Source organism: Sander vitreus, chromosome 13, assembly GCF_031162955.1.
Source record: "Sander vitreus isolate 19-12246 chromosome 13, sanVit1, whole genome shotgun sequence".
Lineage (NCBI taxonomy): Eukaryota > Metazoa > Chordata > Actinopteri > Perciformes > Percidae > Sander > Sander vitreus.
Genome location: NC_135867.1, coordinates 29,563,870 through 29,582,832, shown reverse-complemented (window position 1 = coordinate 29,582,832; position 18,963 = coordinate 29,563,870). Strand labels below are relative to the sequence as shown.

Sequence of the window (18,963 nt, the reverse complement as noted above, 5' to 3'; positions counted from 1 at the left end):
GAGGTATATAATATTTGTAACGGATAGGGCTAAGGAGTCCTTTAAAGACTTGAGCATTATATAACCCATGCCATAGCACTTTTTAGCTTTGAACATCTTTAATTATCCTTACTACCTCATGCTCAGAGATGTTTCAGTGAAACTTTGAGTAATCTCATCTACAGAGTCTATATATTATCTGTTAAAGGCTTCAGCCATTTCAAGTGGATCCTGAGATATTTTACCGTTCAGCTTGAACTGTAGTTGATTTGATGATCCACTGTTATTAACGCCAACTAGCTTCTTAATATGTTCCTATATTTATTTGAAGTTGCCTCTGGCCTCATGAATAATACTGATAAAAAAGTTTGCTTTAGCATTTCTCAGTTCTCTAATAACCCTATTGCATCGCATTATAAACTTTTGTCTGTCAATTTGCAATTTAGAGTTTAGATAACTTTTTTAGTGCATGATCTCGCTCCTTCGTTACGTTCAGTAAATCTGTATTCAACCAAGGTAGATAGTTCTTTTTATTCTAATTACCTGGGAATGTCTTTGTAAACTTTTGGGCTATGCCCTGAATTGTGTTCCTACTGCTCTCTTCCTCTCTGTTATTTGTAAGCTTTCTCGTGAATAAAATAAAATGGTAAATTATACATGTTTACTTGGTTTATTGTCTATTTTGTTACTATTTTGTTGAATGGTCTGGAATATTGTACTGTGTCATCTTTTCTTGATTTTTGTCTGGGTGGGTGGTGATGACGGAAGTTGTATGTTTTGTATTTTGTTAATTTATTTATTTTTTCTGATGTTTTTGGCAGGGTACATGGTGGGTCTCCTTTCTTGCAGAAACACCACCACTCTGTGGCTTTTTTGGTATTTTTTCCTGTCAGCAGTTTAGGAGTGGCAGACAGCACAGCCTAACAGCCAAATATTACCAAAAATGCATTTTTACGTAATTAAACAATAAAAAAATTAAGAATAATTTTTGATCCTACATTTTTATTTTAACTGTGCAGGAAAACAAACACTAAAAGTGTTAAAAACTGGTAGAAAAAGTTATCTTTTAAAGTAAAAGCTATAGTTGAAAACAGACTGATGAACAAAAAAAGATCTCTTACAACTTAGTTGAATACAAATTCAAAAGATTCCTTAAAATGTCAATTATGAATGACTTGAAACAGCTCCAATGCAATGCTCCAATACAATGTCCTTTAGAATTAAAATGAGATCTACATATAGTATGCAGGGGCTGAGTACAGCAAATAGGGGTTGAGTTTACTGTCTTCTGAAGCAAAGCTGCTGTTCTCATGGACCTGGCGGCGGTAGTACCTTCGGAGGGCGGGACTGCCAGGGTGGCACTGTCTTACATGAAGGAAATACTCATCAGGGCGACTTGAGGTGTAACCACAGTCCTCACATACAAAGATCTTGGAGCGTCTCTGGCGGTAGGCATACTGTTGGTGAACACCGTGAATCTTCCTCATATGGGACTCCAGAGAGCAACGCTGTGTGAAGGCTTTCTCACATAGCTCACACTTGTAGGGACGTATACCTGCAGCAGGGTGAGAGAAAAGAGTTTTTTCCTGTGCATGTTTGTGGGGATACATTTATACATTTAGTGGCCATCCACACGGAGACGCTTTTTGATGCAAACGCACGTTTTGCATCGTTTGGGCCTGTCGTCCACACGGATCCAGTAAACGCATTGCCTGAAAACACACTTTTTTGAAACCAGGTCCCAGGGAGAAAAAATTCGAAAATGGCTCTCTTTTGGCTTTGTTTGGATGGCGAATGCGAATGCATCCGTATCAATGATGTCATCGCCACACCCCTCGACCTCTAGTGCACGGCCACACACGACTTCACTCACTGCGGTGAAGCTAAGCGAGCATATCCCATCTCAATGGTCAAACCAGCTCACTTCATCTAGCTAAATAGTTTGTCTCTGCTCCCTGACACTTCCCTCTGCTTTACCGGTTCTGGATTCTACACAAGATATATTGCTAACGTTATGTAGCTAACGTTAAACATCGCTAAAGCAGCTACGTTACGTTAACGTTAGCTGCTATGGTTATCTGTTTATAAAGTGGAAGTAGACAACGTATCAACTAGCTAGCTAATCTGTCTGCTTATCAACTCCTTGAACGGATTATAGTAACTTTTAGCACGGCTTATTGTAGAAAGGCTACTGCAAGAAAAACGTGTAGATTATCAAAAAGACATTGGATCATTGATGTTTTGTTTGACTGCCGATGTTAGCTAGTTAGCAGAGCTAACCAGCTAGCGCGCTGCAATCATGTCCGATGGCAGACAGAATTGCAAAATAAAAAGCAATCCACGTTTTCTTGCGGAGGCCTTTATAAAATGAGCAATGGTGAAAGTTATTATAGTCCATGGATGTATTAAGAGAACGTTAGCCTAGCTAGTCATGTTATGATGGGAAGTGGAAGTGACAGTGCTCTTCTTCTCCGTTTTTTGGTGAATTTCTATTATATTATATAATAGAAATTCCTATTATATAATATAATATTCCAGGCCTATAGGCCTGGAATATGAAGTAGCGCGTTGAGTCATTTACAAGTGGATCCGTTTGGACGTAACTATTCTTGAAACAAATACAGGGAAGACGGGTAAAAAAAAAGATCGTTTTGGTACGTGTGGACGTGGCCTTAGATTGGCATCAGTGGTTTAGTAGTCTCGCATTGCCAGACCTATCTCCACAGCACCGTGTAGTAAGGTCTGCTACACCACACATATATTCTGGGATCATAGACCTTGGAAGTAGGGGTGCGGGTGCTATCGACAGCTTCCCTTAACTGCACCAAACATTTTTATTTATTTTTTAAAGATTATTTTAATTATTATTATATATTTTTTGTTATATGACTTCATTAAGGTTTCATGATTGGAGCTTTCCATAATTGCCAGCTGTTGGCCAAACAGCTGACAACTCTAATCTTTATTCATCTTTTACAGCAGAGCCATCTCAAGACGCATTGCAAACACAAACTAAAACATGCAATGTTGTCAAAGTAACAGGCCTATGGCATATGAGGAAAATGCAGCCTAATTTAGAGTTTAATAGTAATGGACCTTTTTAACAGTAGGCATTTTGACTTGTCATAGTAGGAAAAGCACAGCTGAAATTGATAACCTTAACGATGGCTCAATTCCATCAAGTGTCCCAGTGAGCTATTTCAGTGAGTCAGCATACACAATACCAGGGCCTCTCCTAAGTGGAATGCAGCCATCATTAATGGTTTTGAATACACCTGTACTTTTCCTACTATGACATGTCAACATGTCTGCCGTGAAAAAGGTCTATAGAACTCCCTGCAGTAATATTTGAGTGCATTTATTTTCCTAGTAAAACAACACATTAACCATCAATGTGGCTGTTCTGATCATTTAGCTGATCAGTCTGATCAGTCAGGAATAGGCCTGGCTTAAAATAATAATAGCTATTAACAGACTGTGCTTAAATGCACAAGAAGCCCTATTCTCCCTTAAGATATTCACCACATTTACAATCGGGTAGGCAAACTCATTAAAATATGCAATATCAGTGTATATGATTTGAACATGGCTGCAAAGTTTGTTTTTGGTTCCGTAAGTCCTCAAACGTGTTCATAAAATGAAAATTAACGCACTTAATGCAAGATGACTGACTCCAAATTTCGTAAAGATCAAAGAACCTTTATCCGAACCATGGCATGTGTTACCCCGCTGGCCACGCCCAAGCCCAATCAAAGCAGAACGTTGCAATTTTTACCAGGTGAATGGGGTGCTATGACTATAACTCAATATTGGCTCATAGATTTCCGTTGGGTCCTGGCACTTTTGTGCTCGGGCCCTAATTAAAGCTGCAAGAACTGATGAATGTAGGGTTGGCCGACAGGGGCAAACGCCCTGCAACTTAAGAAAACACACGCAAATAGACAAAACACAAGCAAATTAAGAAAACAACTTCATTAATTTGACAACACATGTGCAGCATTCAGCAAACGCGCTGCAAATATACACAACACAACCAAATACATAAACGCTCTGCAAATATGAAACGATGCAAAAAGAAAAGCACACAAACCCCGAAAAAAGAAGTGATGCAAAAAGAAAAACAACTTCATTAATTTGACAACACATACTTCATTTACTGAACGAATGCTTTTTTTAGGTTTATACTCCTACTCTGAATTTCTTATTTTCTATTGCTGTTGATATCTCCTCTACTAATTCCATAACTGCCATTGTGGTGGATTGGTTGGATCTGAAACCATATTGGTGGTCACTCAGTAATGTGTAGGTTTCAATGAAGTGGTCCAAACTGTTTTTCAAATATTTAAGAGACTAGGAAGAAGAGAGATTGGTATGTAACTTGGAAAAAAAAGTGCATGTCTCCATTTTTATAGATGGGTATGAGCTTTGCTATTTTCATTTTGTTGGGAAATATGCATGTGTGGAATGATTGGTTACAGATATTGGTCAATGGTTTTGCTATATTCTCTGATAATATTTTTAACCAGTGTCATATCAATAGCATCACAATCAGGAGAATGTTTTATATTTACTACCTCAATTATCTCCTCTTCCTCAATTCTCTTCAGAAAGATTTTTTGGCATGCGTGTTGATGATATCATGATATAGTTATATCATCCTTCACTTTTGGCTCCACAATATCCTTATAGCCGACATTCACAAAATAATCATTAAATTCATTGACAATCTCTCTTGAATTGGTTATGTTTGTTTCATTATTTTTTTGAAGTGGTTTGGATAAGCTGATTTGGCTGTGCCTTTTTTAATGATGCTGTTAAGCACTTTCCTCCAGCGCAGACATTTAAGTGGCACCGTAATGAGGCACCGAAAGCCACATTGGTATTCCGTCCGGTAGATACCGGGCACCAAATTTGAACATGCGCCGTTAACAAAAAAAATTCATTGCCTGTATCTTTTCATGGCAAACGCGTGTTTGGAAAGCGGTTGCACATTAGCTGAAATGTTGTGTTGCACATGAACGTAGCTAGTGTTTAAACTTTACGGAGACAACTAAATAAAATATTGACTTCTTTTGAAATAAGATTTTCCAGTTTTGTAGGTTTTGATTTGTTTATATATATATATATATATATATATATATATGAAAAAAAACAAATATTGAACAGGTGGTTGCCATGAAATGGTTGCCAATTGACTCAATCTGGTAGCCAAGGGCAACCGGGAAACCGTTACTGTCGAGCCCTGTATACGTGTTATCATAGATCTAATTGGCCTTTTGAAGCAGAGATATCTGTTCATCTGTATTTGTCCAAGTCTTTCAGCTGCTTTCTTTTTGCTGCCTTGCAATATCAGCATTTTTCTTGGTTAATGGTCATTCAGGATCACATTTATCTTGTTTGGCGTTACTGTCCTTCCAAGGAATGTGTGACATGCTGAAATCACGTTTGTTTGTATATTAATACTGTGGCTTTCAAGGAACTGAATCATTTGTTTTTCCAAGGACTGTAGCTCACTCGGTTTAGCTTCTTCACTTTTTTACTTATCTGTCACTCGAGCGTAGGTTTGATGTTTTGTCATAAATCCACTTATCATCAAGTCATCCATTCGAGAATACTGTTCCATGTCTCTCCAGGTCAGATATTTTCTTATCCTTCTCCTTTATTATGAATTTGAGCTCCCGTAGTATCCATTAGCCCAAGTAGTTTTATTTGTTGGTTTGCCACTTTGCTTTTTTCCTCCGACATAAAGTTAAGAGATTTTCTTATCTCCTCCATCTAGTCCTCATTGTGCTGTTGTTTCTTTGTTGTCCAGTGTGACTCAACATTAGATCCGCAATACTGAAACTAATTGGAATGTGAATAGAGATGCAAATACAGGGGGCTGGGTTTTGCACTCTCCCTGTGGAATGTTACCTGCTGTGAATGCTCGAAATGCTTAATACCAGAACACATTTTTTCCTCTTCACATTTTATGAATTAATTATTATTCTGCGGGCCGGACTGCAAGCTTTGAGTTAATAGTCACTGGTTTAGAGTATGGCTCCAAGAGGCGTTTTTGTAAGTCTGGTCACGATGCATTTGGCTACCAAATTCATACATCTACGTGAAACGCACTGCAGGGGCTACTTTTAAACTTTTAAATTTTGTAAGGGGCGCTTTTGAGCCAATTTACCATAATTAAAGTGTAACAACTGTAACTTTCCTGTTGCCAGTAAGCGCTATCATTATATCTCAATATTGACATGTAGATGTCTTCAGGGGGAGTCTTGTGAAGCATGATAGGTTTGGGCCAGATTGGACAATGTAAAGTCGAGTTGCTAACCACGCCATGTCCCGCCCACACTGTTTGGCGTGCGCTAAGTTAGCTTTGCCAAGATCTTTAAATTGTGCTGACCAATTTTCAATCATAACCTGATTGAAAAATCTGTAAGAGGAGTTCAATTGTCCAAAAAATGAATTTTCAATTCATAATGGGTGACTTCCTGTTGGCTTTAGGGGGTGTCTCCAAATGGCTTTCGTTTATGTCTGGATATGATACATATGTCTACCAAATTTGATGCCTATACGTGAAAGTTAAAGGAGGGGGCTTTAACTTTGAAAACTGATAGGGGGCGCTATTGAGCCAATTTGCTAAGGCCAAGTCTGAGACCAATGTCAGATCACAATGTTCACCAAGTCTGACATGGGTACCAAAGTTTGTGCATTTTTGAGCCCAATTTTTTATTTATTTTTATTTATTTTATTGTATTATTGTGTACCTGCACCTGCAAACTGCACTCAAACACATATAAGAATACAATTAAGGAACTTCTGGGGGCACGGAGCGAGATGGCAGAGTAGAGCAGAGCTCCTGAGTTGATTAAATAATAACTCCCCCTAAAACTATGAAAGAACTGAAGATACAATTTGTACACTGACACGAAATGAGTGGGGGACGAAGACAGAGAAGTTTAAAGAAACTAATGACATCCAAAGACCAAGAAGACGAGTTTGAAGACGAGTTAGCCAACGACGAAAATGGCGACCCTAAACAACTCTGCTCGGTACTAGAGGGCCTCACAAATATCACGAAGGAAATACGAGACTTCAAGAGGGAAATGAAAGCGGACCTCTCAAAATTCAAAGATGAATTTAAAGAAGAGGTGAGGAGAGAGTTTGCTGGCTTCACAGAGGAAACAAACCGTAAAATGGCAGAAAACATGGTGGAAATATAACAGCAGCGAAAAGATATTACGGAGACACAGGAACGGATTTCAGAGCTGTAAGAGTGGAACATGGATGCTAAAGAGGCCATTGTTACTCTATTAAAACAGCAAACGAAATTGCAAGAGAAGTTGACCCGAAGTGGAAGGACATGGAAGACGCTGCAATCTGAGAATTTATAATGGCTGAACAGGACAACGAATCTGTGCCAGAGCTAGTGGACGGGCTCCTATGCCGGGAGCTCGTGATACTGGCGGGAACTGAACTACACATACAGCGGGCACACAGAAGCCTCGGGACGAAGCCACCACCGGGAGCGACCCCGAGGTCCATAGTGGTCAACTTTTTGAAATACGAGACCAAAGAAAATATTCTGTCTAAAGCCTGGAAAGAAAAAATACAAATTGATGGGAGACAGATATTTTTTGACCACGATTATCCCACAGAGATGATGAAGAAACGTAAATCCTACTCTGAGATTAAAAAGACTCTAAAAAGCAAAAAGATCCACGTCCAAACGCCACTGAGTAGGATAAGGTTCCACTGGTCGGAGGCACCCAAGAAAACAAAAACAAAAACGCTGAAGAAGCAGCACGAGACTTGAGGACCAGAGGGCTGAAGGTACCGGAGACGCACAGCAACGACCCCCCACTGGAGGAGTGTATCCTGAGGGCCTCTTCATGGCAACGCGTTGGAGAGAAGCCGGGGATAAACTGGGGGACCACCGCCCCGGAGGAATGCCGGGATGCAGGGAGCCGAGCGAGGGAAAGGCTACAAGAGTTTATAAGATGAAGGAAAAAGATGAAGATAAGGTCAATTGAGAGTGGGGTTTAAGGGGGATAATCCACAGGGAACCCAGAAGAACTAAATGTCCCCTGTTTTTAAGTTAGAGCGTCTACAGTGGTTGGAAACAGAGCTACTAAAACGGAGCAGATAGCCATTTTATTTCGATATTACAGAAGTTATTTACAGGGGGACTATTTGATTTATAGTTAACTTTTGTGTTGTGATTTGATCCTTATTATATTTTTGCGTTAGACTGGTTTTCTATTTTTTTATTTTATTCTACTTCATTACCTTACAAAAAGAGGGTTCCACTGAAACAAACTTAAAATGAGGAATTTTAAAACCACTCCCCCACCCCAGAAGCACAAGACTTCTCTAATGTTTCCAAAAAATCGACAAGGAGACCTATCAAACTAGTGACTGTTGGACTTATCTAGTAGGATGGGAATCCTATTTTATATATTATTTATATATTTCAGGTCCACCCCTAGCTACTTTGCACACAGAAGGCCATCCCTCACTCCCACCAACAGGGAGACAGGGCCTATGGGGAATAAGACCCTTTTTTGCTTGGGATTTCAGTTCCAGTTTCTGGGTTTGTTCATATTTTGTTCATAGGAAAATGTGGGTTGATAATGTTACAGTGGAGGGGTTAGGAATCATTTTAAGGGATATAAACAATGCAATATAAGGATATAATGGTGGTGTCGTTGAACATCAATGACCTGAATAATAAAAAAGCTCTAACTAAGTTTAGAAAGGAGAAGATGCAGATTATTTTTCTGCAGGAGACACACTTAACGCGAGAGGAGCACAAAAAGTTTAAAAAGTTAGGCTACAGGAATTCATTTGCCAGTTCCTTTGGACAAAATTGATCAAGGAGGTTGCTGATAAGGAGGGAAGATGATTAAAGGTAAATTAGAAAACCAACTGGTGACACTATTCAACGTGTATGCCCCTCCGGATAGTGGGAAATCATTTTTTCAGAAAATATTTGATCTTATAGCCTAAATTTGGAAACGGAAGGGACATTGGTATGTGGCGGGGACTTCAACGTGGTATTAAACTACAGGTTAGACACAACAAGTATGAAGAGAGGTAAAAAAGAAATTAATAGATATATGAAGACGGCGATGTCAGAAATGGATATACTAGATGTATGGAGAGAACTCCATCCAGTTGATCGGGACTACACCCATTACTCGGCCCCTCACACAATGTACTCCAGAATTGATTATTTTCTAATGAATAAGGGAGATATATACAAAGTGAAAGAATGAAAGATATATCTTGCACTGATATATCAGATCACAGTGCAATTTACCTAGAAATTAATCTGAATAACAAGAGGAAAAATACAGTATGGAGACTTAACGAAGGTATACTGAACAATAAGGGATTAGTGAAAAATTAAAAGGGGAAATAATTAGATAATGGGGAAGTAGACCCAACAATTTTATGGGATGCCCTAAAAGCTGTAATAAGAGGGAGGCTGATTTCATACACGGTTTACGCTAAAAAAGCCAGATTAGAAACTTATCAGAAACAAATTGAGAAACTGAAAGAATTGGAACACCAACATAAACAGACAAACGATCCGGTAATGCTTAACCAGATTAAAGAAGTTAGGAAAAAAGAAGATGATATCCTGTTGGAAGAGGTGGAAAGGAAAGCTAGGTTTATAAAACAAACTTACTATGAGGGAGGATCTAAAGCCACTAAAAGTATTGCTAGACGTACAAAGAAACAGCAAGCACTAAATAATATACATAAAATAAGAGACCCGGCAACCAATAAAATCCTATATGAACCTGAAGAAATAGAAAAATATTTGTGGATTATTACAATAAATTATATACACAGCCTACCTCAGTGGGTGAAGAGGATTCAAGGGAGTTTCTAGACCAATTAGATTTGCCAACAATAGGTACAAAACAGAATGCAACGTTGACCTCAAAAATAACAGTAGAAGAGATAGAAAAAGCAATTAGTCGAGCAAAATCGGAATCACCAGGAACTGATGGATTGGGTGCCTCCTTTTATAAAACATTTAAAGAGGAATTAACCCCACTATTATGCGAGTCATTTAACTATAGCCTCAAGAAAGGCATATTGTTGTAATTACAGACCAATATCAATTTTAAATGTAGATTATAAACTTTACACCTCCATTACAGCCAAGAGGTTAGAGACATTAATGCAGGATTTGATCGACGAGGACCAGGACCTTTATTAAAGAAAGGAAAACACAAGATAACATAAGAAGGACACTACATGTCATTGAAAAGGTACAAAAGAAGGGGGAAAGTGTAATTTTGGTAAGCATAGATGCGGAAAAGGCTTTTGACAGTGTAAATTGGGTATTTCTGTATAAGGTATTGGAAAATTTGGATTTAATGAGGAATCTGTAAACTGCATTATGTCAATATATCAGGAACCAATGGCAAGGATCAAAATTAATGGTAATTTGACGAATCGATTCAATCTGGGAAGGGGAACGAGGCAGGGTTGTTGCCTCTCACCAAGTTCTCTTCGCGCTGTTTGTCAAACCATTAGCTCAGATGATCAGGCAGGAGGAAGAAGTTAAAGGGGTGACAATAGGACAGGAGGAGCACAAGACAGGGCTATTCGCGGATTATATATTATTCTTCCTAAAACAACCTAATGTTATGAGAATATTAGAGGACTATGTATCCTGAGTAGATCAGGATACAAAATTAATGTCACAAAAACACAGATTTTGTCAGAGATAAAAGAAACATACAACCTGAATGCTAAAAAAATAAAAATATTTAGGAATAAATGTCACAAAAGTATTAGACAAGCTTTATGATGCGAATTACGCAAAAATAAATCGAGAAATTAGGAGGGACTTGGCGAGATGGTCAATAATTAATTTGGATTTCAGCTCAAGGATAGAGATAATTAAGATAAATATTCTACCAAGGCTTCTATATATGTTCCAATCACTGCCTGTGATGATCCCACAAAAACAATTAATTGAATGGGATAGGTGGATATCGAGGTTTATATGGGGGGGAAAGAAACCCAGGATCAGATACAAAACTCTGCATCTCCCAAAGAACAAAGGAGGCCTGGCTTTACCAAGCCTTAGGGAGTATTTTTACGCTGCTCAAATAAGATATATTGGTGCAAGGATGAGTACGTCGCAAGATAGAAAAGCATAGAATTAGGGCAAAAAGACATTGAAATACGAAACTTAATAGCACTCAAAGGGCTATTGCGCAAGTTAGGCAAGTTGGATTCGACAACCAAAACTACAGTTGAAATATGGAACAAGGTTGTTGAAAGACATAAATTGGAGAAGGAGACGAAGATTTTGAGTTGGTTCGCATCTGATTCGAGGTTTGTACCTAGTATAAACGATAAAGGGTTTAAGCAATGGATGAAAAAAGGCATTACAGCGATGTGTACCATGGTCGAGCGGGGGAAGCTGCAGAGTTTTGAAAAGTTAAGGGATAAATTTGGACTAGATGAACATGAACAATATCGATACTGACAGATAAGGGACTATTATGAGAAGAAGATAAAAACTGACAATGACGTTATTGATGTGTTTTTGAAAGCCTATGAAGGAAAAAAATGTAAAGTAATCTCAACCCTATATAGAAGTTTGTTGTCATGCAAGTAGACTTCCTCTCTTTATATCAAAGACAAATGGGAAGAAGAGTTGAAGGAGCAAATAACTGAGGAGGAATGGTTTAATATTTGTAAAACGCAGTGCATCGCCACTAGCTCCAGGATTTGGAGAGAATTCAATTGGAAAAATATGGTCAGATTTTTTATAACTCCAAACAATAGGAAGGAAACTGTACGTAACCAGCAACCATGCTGGAGAATATGTGGACACATGGATGTAGCCCATATGCATATTTTTTGGTCATGCCAAAAGATAATAGGATATTAGGATAAAATATGGCGGGGTCTAAGAAAAATTATAGGATAGGAGATACCCAAATCTTGTAAAGTACTTTATCTGGGAAATCTGACACAAGATATAATTCAAAAAGAGAATGAGTATCTTGTTAAAGTTCTGCTATCGGCAAGTAAAAAAGCAATAACAAGGTTATGGTATAAAGCAGAACCCCCGACCATGGAGCAGTGGGTGGAAGAACTGTGGAAGAAGTATTTGTAATGGAAAAAATTACACATAAACTACGATTACAAGAGACACAATTTCAGGAAAAATGGACAGTTTATAGAACACAGCAAGAGGACACCACCATCACCACTGAACAATAAGGACACTCATATGTGAATAATTGCTTTGTGGAGTGTGTAAAACCTGACACTGTAACTGTTGACAGAAAAGTTCAATAGTAGAATAAAATTAAGAATAAATTAAAGCTGCGATGAACGGGCCCTCGCACTCTGCGCACGTCGGGGTGCTGGCGGTTCCCAGTCGATGGGGCCTTAAATTTCCATGACTGTCGTTTCCATGACACTGCACGCAAGAGTTAGACTTAATCAAACAATCTTTGTCCCACAAGGCTGACTTCCTGTTGCCAGAAGGTGGCACCATGACTATAATTCATTATTGACTAGATTCCTTCAGGCTGGTCTCTAAGTAAGCATAAAAAATTTGGGGCGAATTAAACAATGTACACTGGAGTTAACAACTACCTGGTTTTATATAGTAATTTGACACCTAGCCACACCGTTGGATGCAAGTGCAAAAGCTTAGCAATTTAGCTTTGGCAAGGTCTTTAGATTGTACTGACACATTTTGAAGTTAATAGGGTTAAATCTGTAGGAGTTTGTTAAAGTAGCCTGCAAATGGTCAAACTCATCCATAATTTGCACATTAATATTTGCATAATAATTTGCCACGGTGAAGGCCTTCGACAAAAAAATCACTTAAAATTGAAGGATCATCAAGATCTTAAGGCTTGCCTGAACACTTGAAGTGAATCTGGTAAACCCATTAGAGGACATCAAAGTGTAACGACTGAAACTTCCTGTTGCCAGTAGGGGGTGCTACCATTATAACTCAAAATTGATATGTACATGTCTTCAGGCCAGGACGCTTATAAAGCCTGACGAGTTTGGAGCAGATTAGACAATGTACAGTCTTGTTACAAACTAGTTCCTGTTTGGCAAGGGAACATCTAAATTCACCACCCTGCTACGCCCATACCGGATTATAAAAAATAAAAAGCTTCACAATTTAGTTTCGCCAAGGTCTTTAGATTATACTGACCAATGATAGCTTTGCCAAGATCTTTAAATTGTGCTGACCAATTAGTGGACCAGGAAGTGGTGCACAATAAGAAATATGTCATTTCAAATGCTATGCACTATGGAGAGAATTAAGTCTAAATCTTGCGTACAGTGTTCGACGGTCATGGAAATACACTGTTGCATCGACTGGGAGCTGCCGCACCCCTGACTTGACTCGAGTGCAAGGGCCCATTCAGCTCTGCTTACAGCTTTAATAATTTCTAATTGTAACAGAGTATTTTTAGATTGTGGTTCTAATACTTTGATTTAAGTAAAGAATTTTCTAAGAAAGCCTATAGGATGCAGCAGACATAACTAATTTCCAAAACTCTATGTCTGTTAGTGTGTGTGTGTGTGTGTGTGTGTGTGTGTGTGAGTGAGTGAGTAAAGTTTATTCCTGACCTGTGTGTGTTCTCATATGCCTCTTGAGGTCGAAGGTATCGTTGAATCCTTTGCCACAAAATCGACAAGGATGTCTCTTCACCAGGCTGTGGCACTTCAAGTGTCGAGTCAACATGCGCTGCAGAGGGAATATTTTGTGGCACACTGAGCACACAAAGTCACCTGAGCTGGGGGAAGTACGGGGACGGGGCTGGTAGAAAGACACAACTGCTTGATGAATATGAAAACATGGATAACGCAGATCAGCATCAGGATTTTTCTTACTCTAGTTAGCTTACAAGGAAACGTGCAGTCTAAACAGTTATCATTACACAATATGCTTTAAATGCTGGTGTGCTCCAAGCACTCAGAAAACGTGGTATTTTGGCTTTCTACACTGAGGTGGTGATTAGCTTAAAGGTCCTATGACATGCTGCTTTTTAGATGCTTTTTATATAGGCCTTAGTGTTCCTCTAATACTATATCTGAAGTCTCTTTCCCGAAATTCAGCCTTAGTGCAGAATTACAGCCACTAGAGCCAGTCCCACAATGAGCTTTACTTAGGATGTGCCATTTCTGTGTCTGTAGTTTTAAATGCTATTGAGGAGGAGGAGGGGGGAAGCCAGGATTTTACGACACTGCCTGATCAGTTCTACGCTTGCGCGAACACCGGCAAACTTCACAGCTCTATGCACGCATTGGCGTAAGGATGTTTGGACATTTCTGGTTACCAGAAGAAAACATTAGACAGTGACAGTAGACCGTTACGATGGCAGAGATGAAGTTTACAAGGTGTTTGCTGGAGTTGCCTAAAGTATCTGTTAATGATATATGGAGGGTTGTCCAGCCATCCAGTACAACACCATGTAGCAAATTAAATAAAGGCTTAAAATTTTACGTTTCATCATTTCTTTGCAACTTTGAAGGTAGTTGCTTGAAGCCTTGCTTTGGTGTTTTAAGTCATGACTCCGTCCTGCTTCAGGTTAATCATGCTTTAAATAAAGTTTAAGCATGTGTATACCTCTCACTTCATGTGTTTGTACTTCGATGAAAGTATCAGGTAAAAACATGGCTACAAATGAGATCTCTGTGAGAGACCAGCAAACTCCTAGCAAACTATTATGTAGCTCAATGCTGGACATTTCACCCCGGTCACTTTACTGTATTTGTATATAGTATTTGGTTTAGAAGCCTTTATTGGTGATTTTTTACGGTACAAAGTCCTGCTACATACGTACATATATAGCTAGCTATATATGCTCTGCTATGTCGTGTTAGCATGCAGCTATAATAGTTAGCTATGAGTATGCTAACGTTAGATTGTAGTGGAACGAAGCAGCACTTTCTAATGTCAAAAATCGCAGATAAAGGCTTCTGAACCAAACACTACACAATCGGACATGTTTCAGCAGGAATGTGACCCGGAATTGGGGAGAATTTAACAACACTGCCAGCTAAGATGACATGTTTACTGCCGTTAGCTTGTAGCTACTATAGTGGTATACAGCAGTGGTGGCTGGAAGAGCTGTCATCCCGTCTTCAAAAGGACACTTATGTACGTTTACACTTCATCGCATTAATAATAGACAGTCTATGGTTATTAGTCAAGACAAAGTATTAAAAGTAAAAACATTGACATTAACAACACAACAACGACGTCGCTACACAGTTTTGGATCAGTGACAAGTCTCGATTGTAGCTATGACTATTGTATAATAAAGATTTAATAAAAAAGTTGTGATGTTTGGTCATAAAGTGTTTCAACACATGCGTGGTACAAATCGCACAGGGACATTGTTAGTTTTCTACTACGTAATTATGCGCATGCACAGAACGGATCGTACAGGCGGTACGGATCGGGTACTGACACATGCTTTACTTGTTTTCAAGCCATGATGTCTCTCTCTTTCTCATGGGCGGGCCAAATTCTCTGGGCAGGCAAAGCAGAGAAAGGGGAGGTAACCTTCATCCTTATGACGTCATAAGGAGGAGATTCCAGATCGGCCCATCTAAGCTTTCATTTTCTCAAAGGCAGAGCAGAGCTTGGTTTACATCTATCGCCATTTCTAGCCACTGGGGAACCATAGGCAGGCTAGGGGAACTCACATTAATGTTAAAAAACCTCATGAAGTGAAATTTTTATGCCATGGGACAAGGATTTTATGCCTAATCCTTTCTATGTACCCAAACAATCTCTGTCCCACTAAACTAAAATAAAATCTAAAATCTTACCTTCTACATTAACAAGGACTAAATTGTTCTATATAAACTGAATAATTCTCCTTCGGCCTAAAGATCCCTTCTGCCCTTTGCTAGACCATGCATAGCTGCTTCATCCATGCTACTCTAATAAGGCTCCACAAAAATCACACGTTCAGAGCATTTTTATACAGCCTATAGGGTACACCATTAGGTCCAGGGGACGGATGCTGACATACCACCATTTCCATCTCTTTCTTTCTGTTTATTTTTAAGACTTTCTGCTTTCCTTAAAGTTGCCAATCTAGCACATCACTGCCCTCTTTCTCACTATCTGTAGCCCTCCTCCACTGTCTTGTAAGTTGCCTTCACTCTCCAAAGATCCCCTGTTGCTGCCTTGACTTTACTACCTCTAAAACTATCTTTTGCCTTCTCTTACAAACCCTAAACATTTCCACACCATATTCATAGATTATTATTAAATGTCATTTTTTGCACCTGATCAGGCCTTTACGTTAGCCCAAGTAATTTTTTCTATTACATTATTTGGGTTTCTGCCAAATAGGCAGTTCTTGGCTGCCTACTCTCAGCACTTTCCTGCCGTACAGTGCTACCTTCTGCTTCGTCCTTAGTGACAGGGATGCATATATCCTGTGAACTTTGGTTACTGGTCACTGGACTTCACACTCATACAAACTGTAGCTGCAGTTGTCTTTCCTTTAAAGGCCATTATACACCAGGGGCGTGATGAATATTTCGCATCAAAACTAGACAGCGACAGATTTGCATCATTTCCCTTTGGTAAAATGTTGGGCAGTGTAGTCTGTTGCTGTGAAAGGTAAGAATGGAAAGATTGTCTTTTGTAAATGATGTCTTTGTCAAGGTTAAAAGGAGTCATTTTTAAGTTTGACGTCCATACAGTCTATGTTTCGGACTACAGCTTCCTTGTTGTTGTATTATAATCCTTATAAGTATACAACACAACATGATTGGTTGCTGCCTTTATTTGTGGTGCAAAAGCTCAGAAATATGTACCTTAAAAAATTACATTACTTTATCGCTGCGTAATATTGGTGTTCTGTGTAAAAGTACTCATGACAAAAGCAACTGTTTAAAACAAATATTGATGTGTAAAATAATTGGACTCGGAAAACGTCCCTGGTGTGATAAGGCCTTACCTTTGATACTGTGGCTCCACTGAAGTGCTTTCCCTATTTGTTGTGAGTTCCATTTCAAGGTTGATAGCACAGGTCCTGCCTGTGAGTCATCTTTCACCCCTGTTCTCGCTGACTCTTGGGGTAAATGGTGGGCTTGGGTTGTAAATGGTGCAGTCTAACATACTAAACTGCTACCACCAGGGATTGCTAGTTCATGTTTTCCAGTGAAGTCCATTTCCTTCATTAAGATGTTTTTCCAGGCTGTCAGCTGTCCTATTCACAGCAGTCACTAGCTGATACTACTAGCTATATAAGATAGTTATCAATACACAGTAAAAAATTGCCAAAAGTTGGGTGAGCATTTGTATGGAAGCCCAGTAAACTTGGTCATAATATAGGAGTGACATATATAGATAGATATATACTTGACAAGAAAAGCTTGACCTTACCTTTGCTCTGCTGACCAGTGCCAGTGTACTGGGATGGTAGAAGGAGCCCCGTAGCATAAGTGTGGACCAGTCTGGCCTGGTGTTAGCCCCTGGTCCACCTGATCCTGCAAAAGGTACTGACACTCTCATTCCTGCTGCTGTCCCACACCCTACGGTGGCTACTGACTGAGGCACAGTTGCAGGCTGTTGGGTGTCGGGACTGCAGGATATCTGCTCCATAGCAATTTCACTCACTAAAAGGGATAAAAAGAAACAATTGTTTGCTTTATAAGTAAATTAACAAACTCAAATGAATGACCATATACAAATACCATACATACATACATGCATACATAGGATACATACATAAATACAGTACATACAAACAAAAATAAATACATGATACCAACTTTGATGTTCTGCCTAATTCTGACAGCTGAAAATACATTTAAAGATACTTTAAATTCTTACCTTCTGTATTATCTTCTTTCCACTCAAGTTGTTCCGGCTCTTTCCATTGCCATGCTCCACATGCCCCACGTTTCTTTTTAACAAGGAAAGACCTAGGCATCCTTTGAATTCTCGCTATCTTAGTCGTCTTTTTCTTCAACTTCTGTTGATCTGTCCCTCAACCTCTGATCCTTTTAGTTTTATGGACCAACCTAGATATCACCTTACATCCAACCCTCATCAATCTGCAGGTACAGTATCCTAGCAAAATCACAGTGCTTATTTCCATAACACTCTCTGGGAAGAGTGGTGAGGTTTGGAGCTCTAAAGAAAGGGGGGGGGGTAGGATGCTCATGACTGGAGTACACCTGTGTTGACTGTATGTGTGCGCCATTTTAACTGGTCCCCCACTGGTTTTGCATGTCAGGTACTGAGAATCCGGGGAGTTTCGCATTCAAGTGGCCCTTGGCATGCAAATTTGTGTGTCGGACCAAGCCCTGGCTCCAGACAAAGGGCACGGTCTGAGTAACAGGAGCAAGTACAGAGGAGCCACAGCCTTAACTGCTAGGTAAATCAACCCTTTCTCTTATTTAGTCTCTTTCTGTTGCAATTGTTTGGTGGGATTACAGAGCTTCTAAAAAAGCACACAAAGGCCATTCAAACACACATTTAAGCACTTGCTGTCTGTTGACAGTGTTCTTTGCATGATTACACATACCTGATGGTACTTTCTATTCTGTTGTGAAACTCACCCAGTACTGGGATAAGCAGCAGCCCCTGCAACCCTGAACAGAAAAAGGTGATATAAAAATTTCTGTATTAAAATGTCCAAAACTGTCAAATCAAAGTATTACTTTTATTTCTGTTGAAAAGTCTGCTAATGAATGAAGAATTTTGAAAGTAAACTGCACAACCTTGTCCAATTGTCTGCACAAGTCAGTGCATGCTTTAAAAGACAATGAACTGTGAGGATCTTATTTCACTGGACTCTGCATGGCAAATACAAATGCAGCTCGAGACTAAACCCCATCATGCAAATAGCAATAGAGGTCACTCCAAGAACATCAGGAGGATCAAATAGAACAAACTGTAGGTTAGTATATGAGCACAATTTAGCTTTACCTTACTGCTACATTTAG

The 18,963-nt window shown here is 39.2% G+C and overlaps 1 protein-coding gene across 1 annotated transcript; it reads right to left on the bottom strand.

Moving 5' to 3' along the window:
• Positions 1-1,114: 1,114 nt before the first annotated feature.
• On the bottom strand, positions 1,115-17,973 carry LOC144527954 (putative transcription factor ovo-like protein 3). Its single transcript, XM_078266314.1, has 4 exons — positions 17,846-17,973; positions 17,396-17,628; positions 13,612-13,801; positions 1,115-1,534 (listed from the first exon to the last, which is right to left on the bottom strand). Exons 1-4 carry the CDS (start codon positions 17,943-17,945, stop codon positions 1,212-1,214), a joined length of 846 nt encoding a protein of 281 aa, XP_078122440.1. The 5' UTR covers positions 17,946-17,973; the 3' UTR covers positions 1,115-1,211.
• Between the last annotated feature and the right edge of the window lie 990 nt (positions 17,974-18,963).

Excerpts from the sequence above, each read along its gene's own strand:
- LOC144527954 (XM_078266314.1), bottom strand. The coding sequence starts at position 17,945 with ATGCCTAGGTCTTTCCTTGTTAAAAAGAAACGTGGGGCATGTGGAGCA. Across the intron at positions 17,629-17,845 it reads GAAAGAAGATAATACAGAAG|TGAGTGAAATTGCTATGGAG; the intron begins GTAAGAATTTAA and ends TATCCCTTTTAG. Across the intron at positions 13,802-17,395 it reads CACTGGTCAGCAGAGCAAAG|CCCCGTCCCCGTACTTCCCC; the intron begins GTAAGGTCAAGC and ends TCTTTCTACCAG.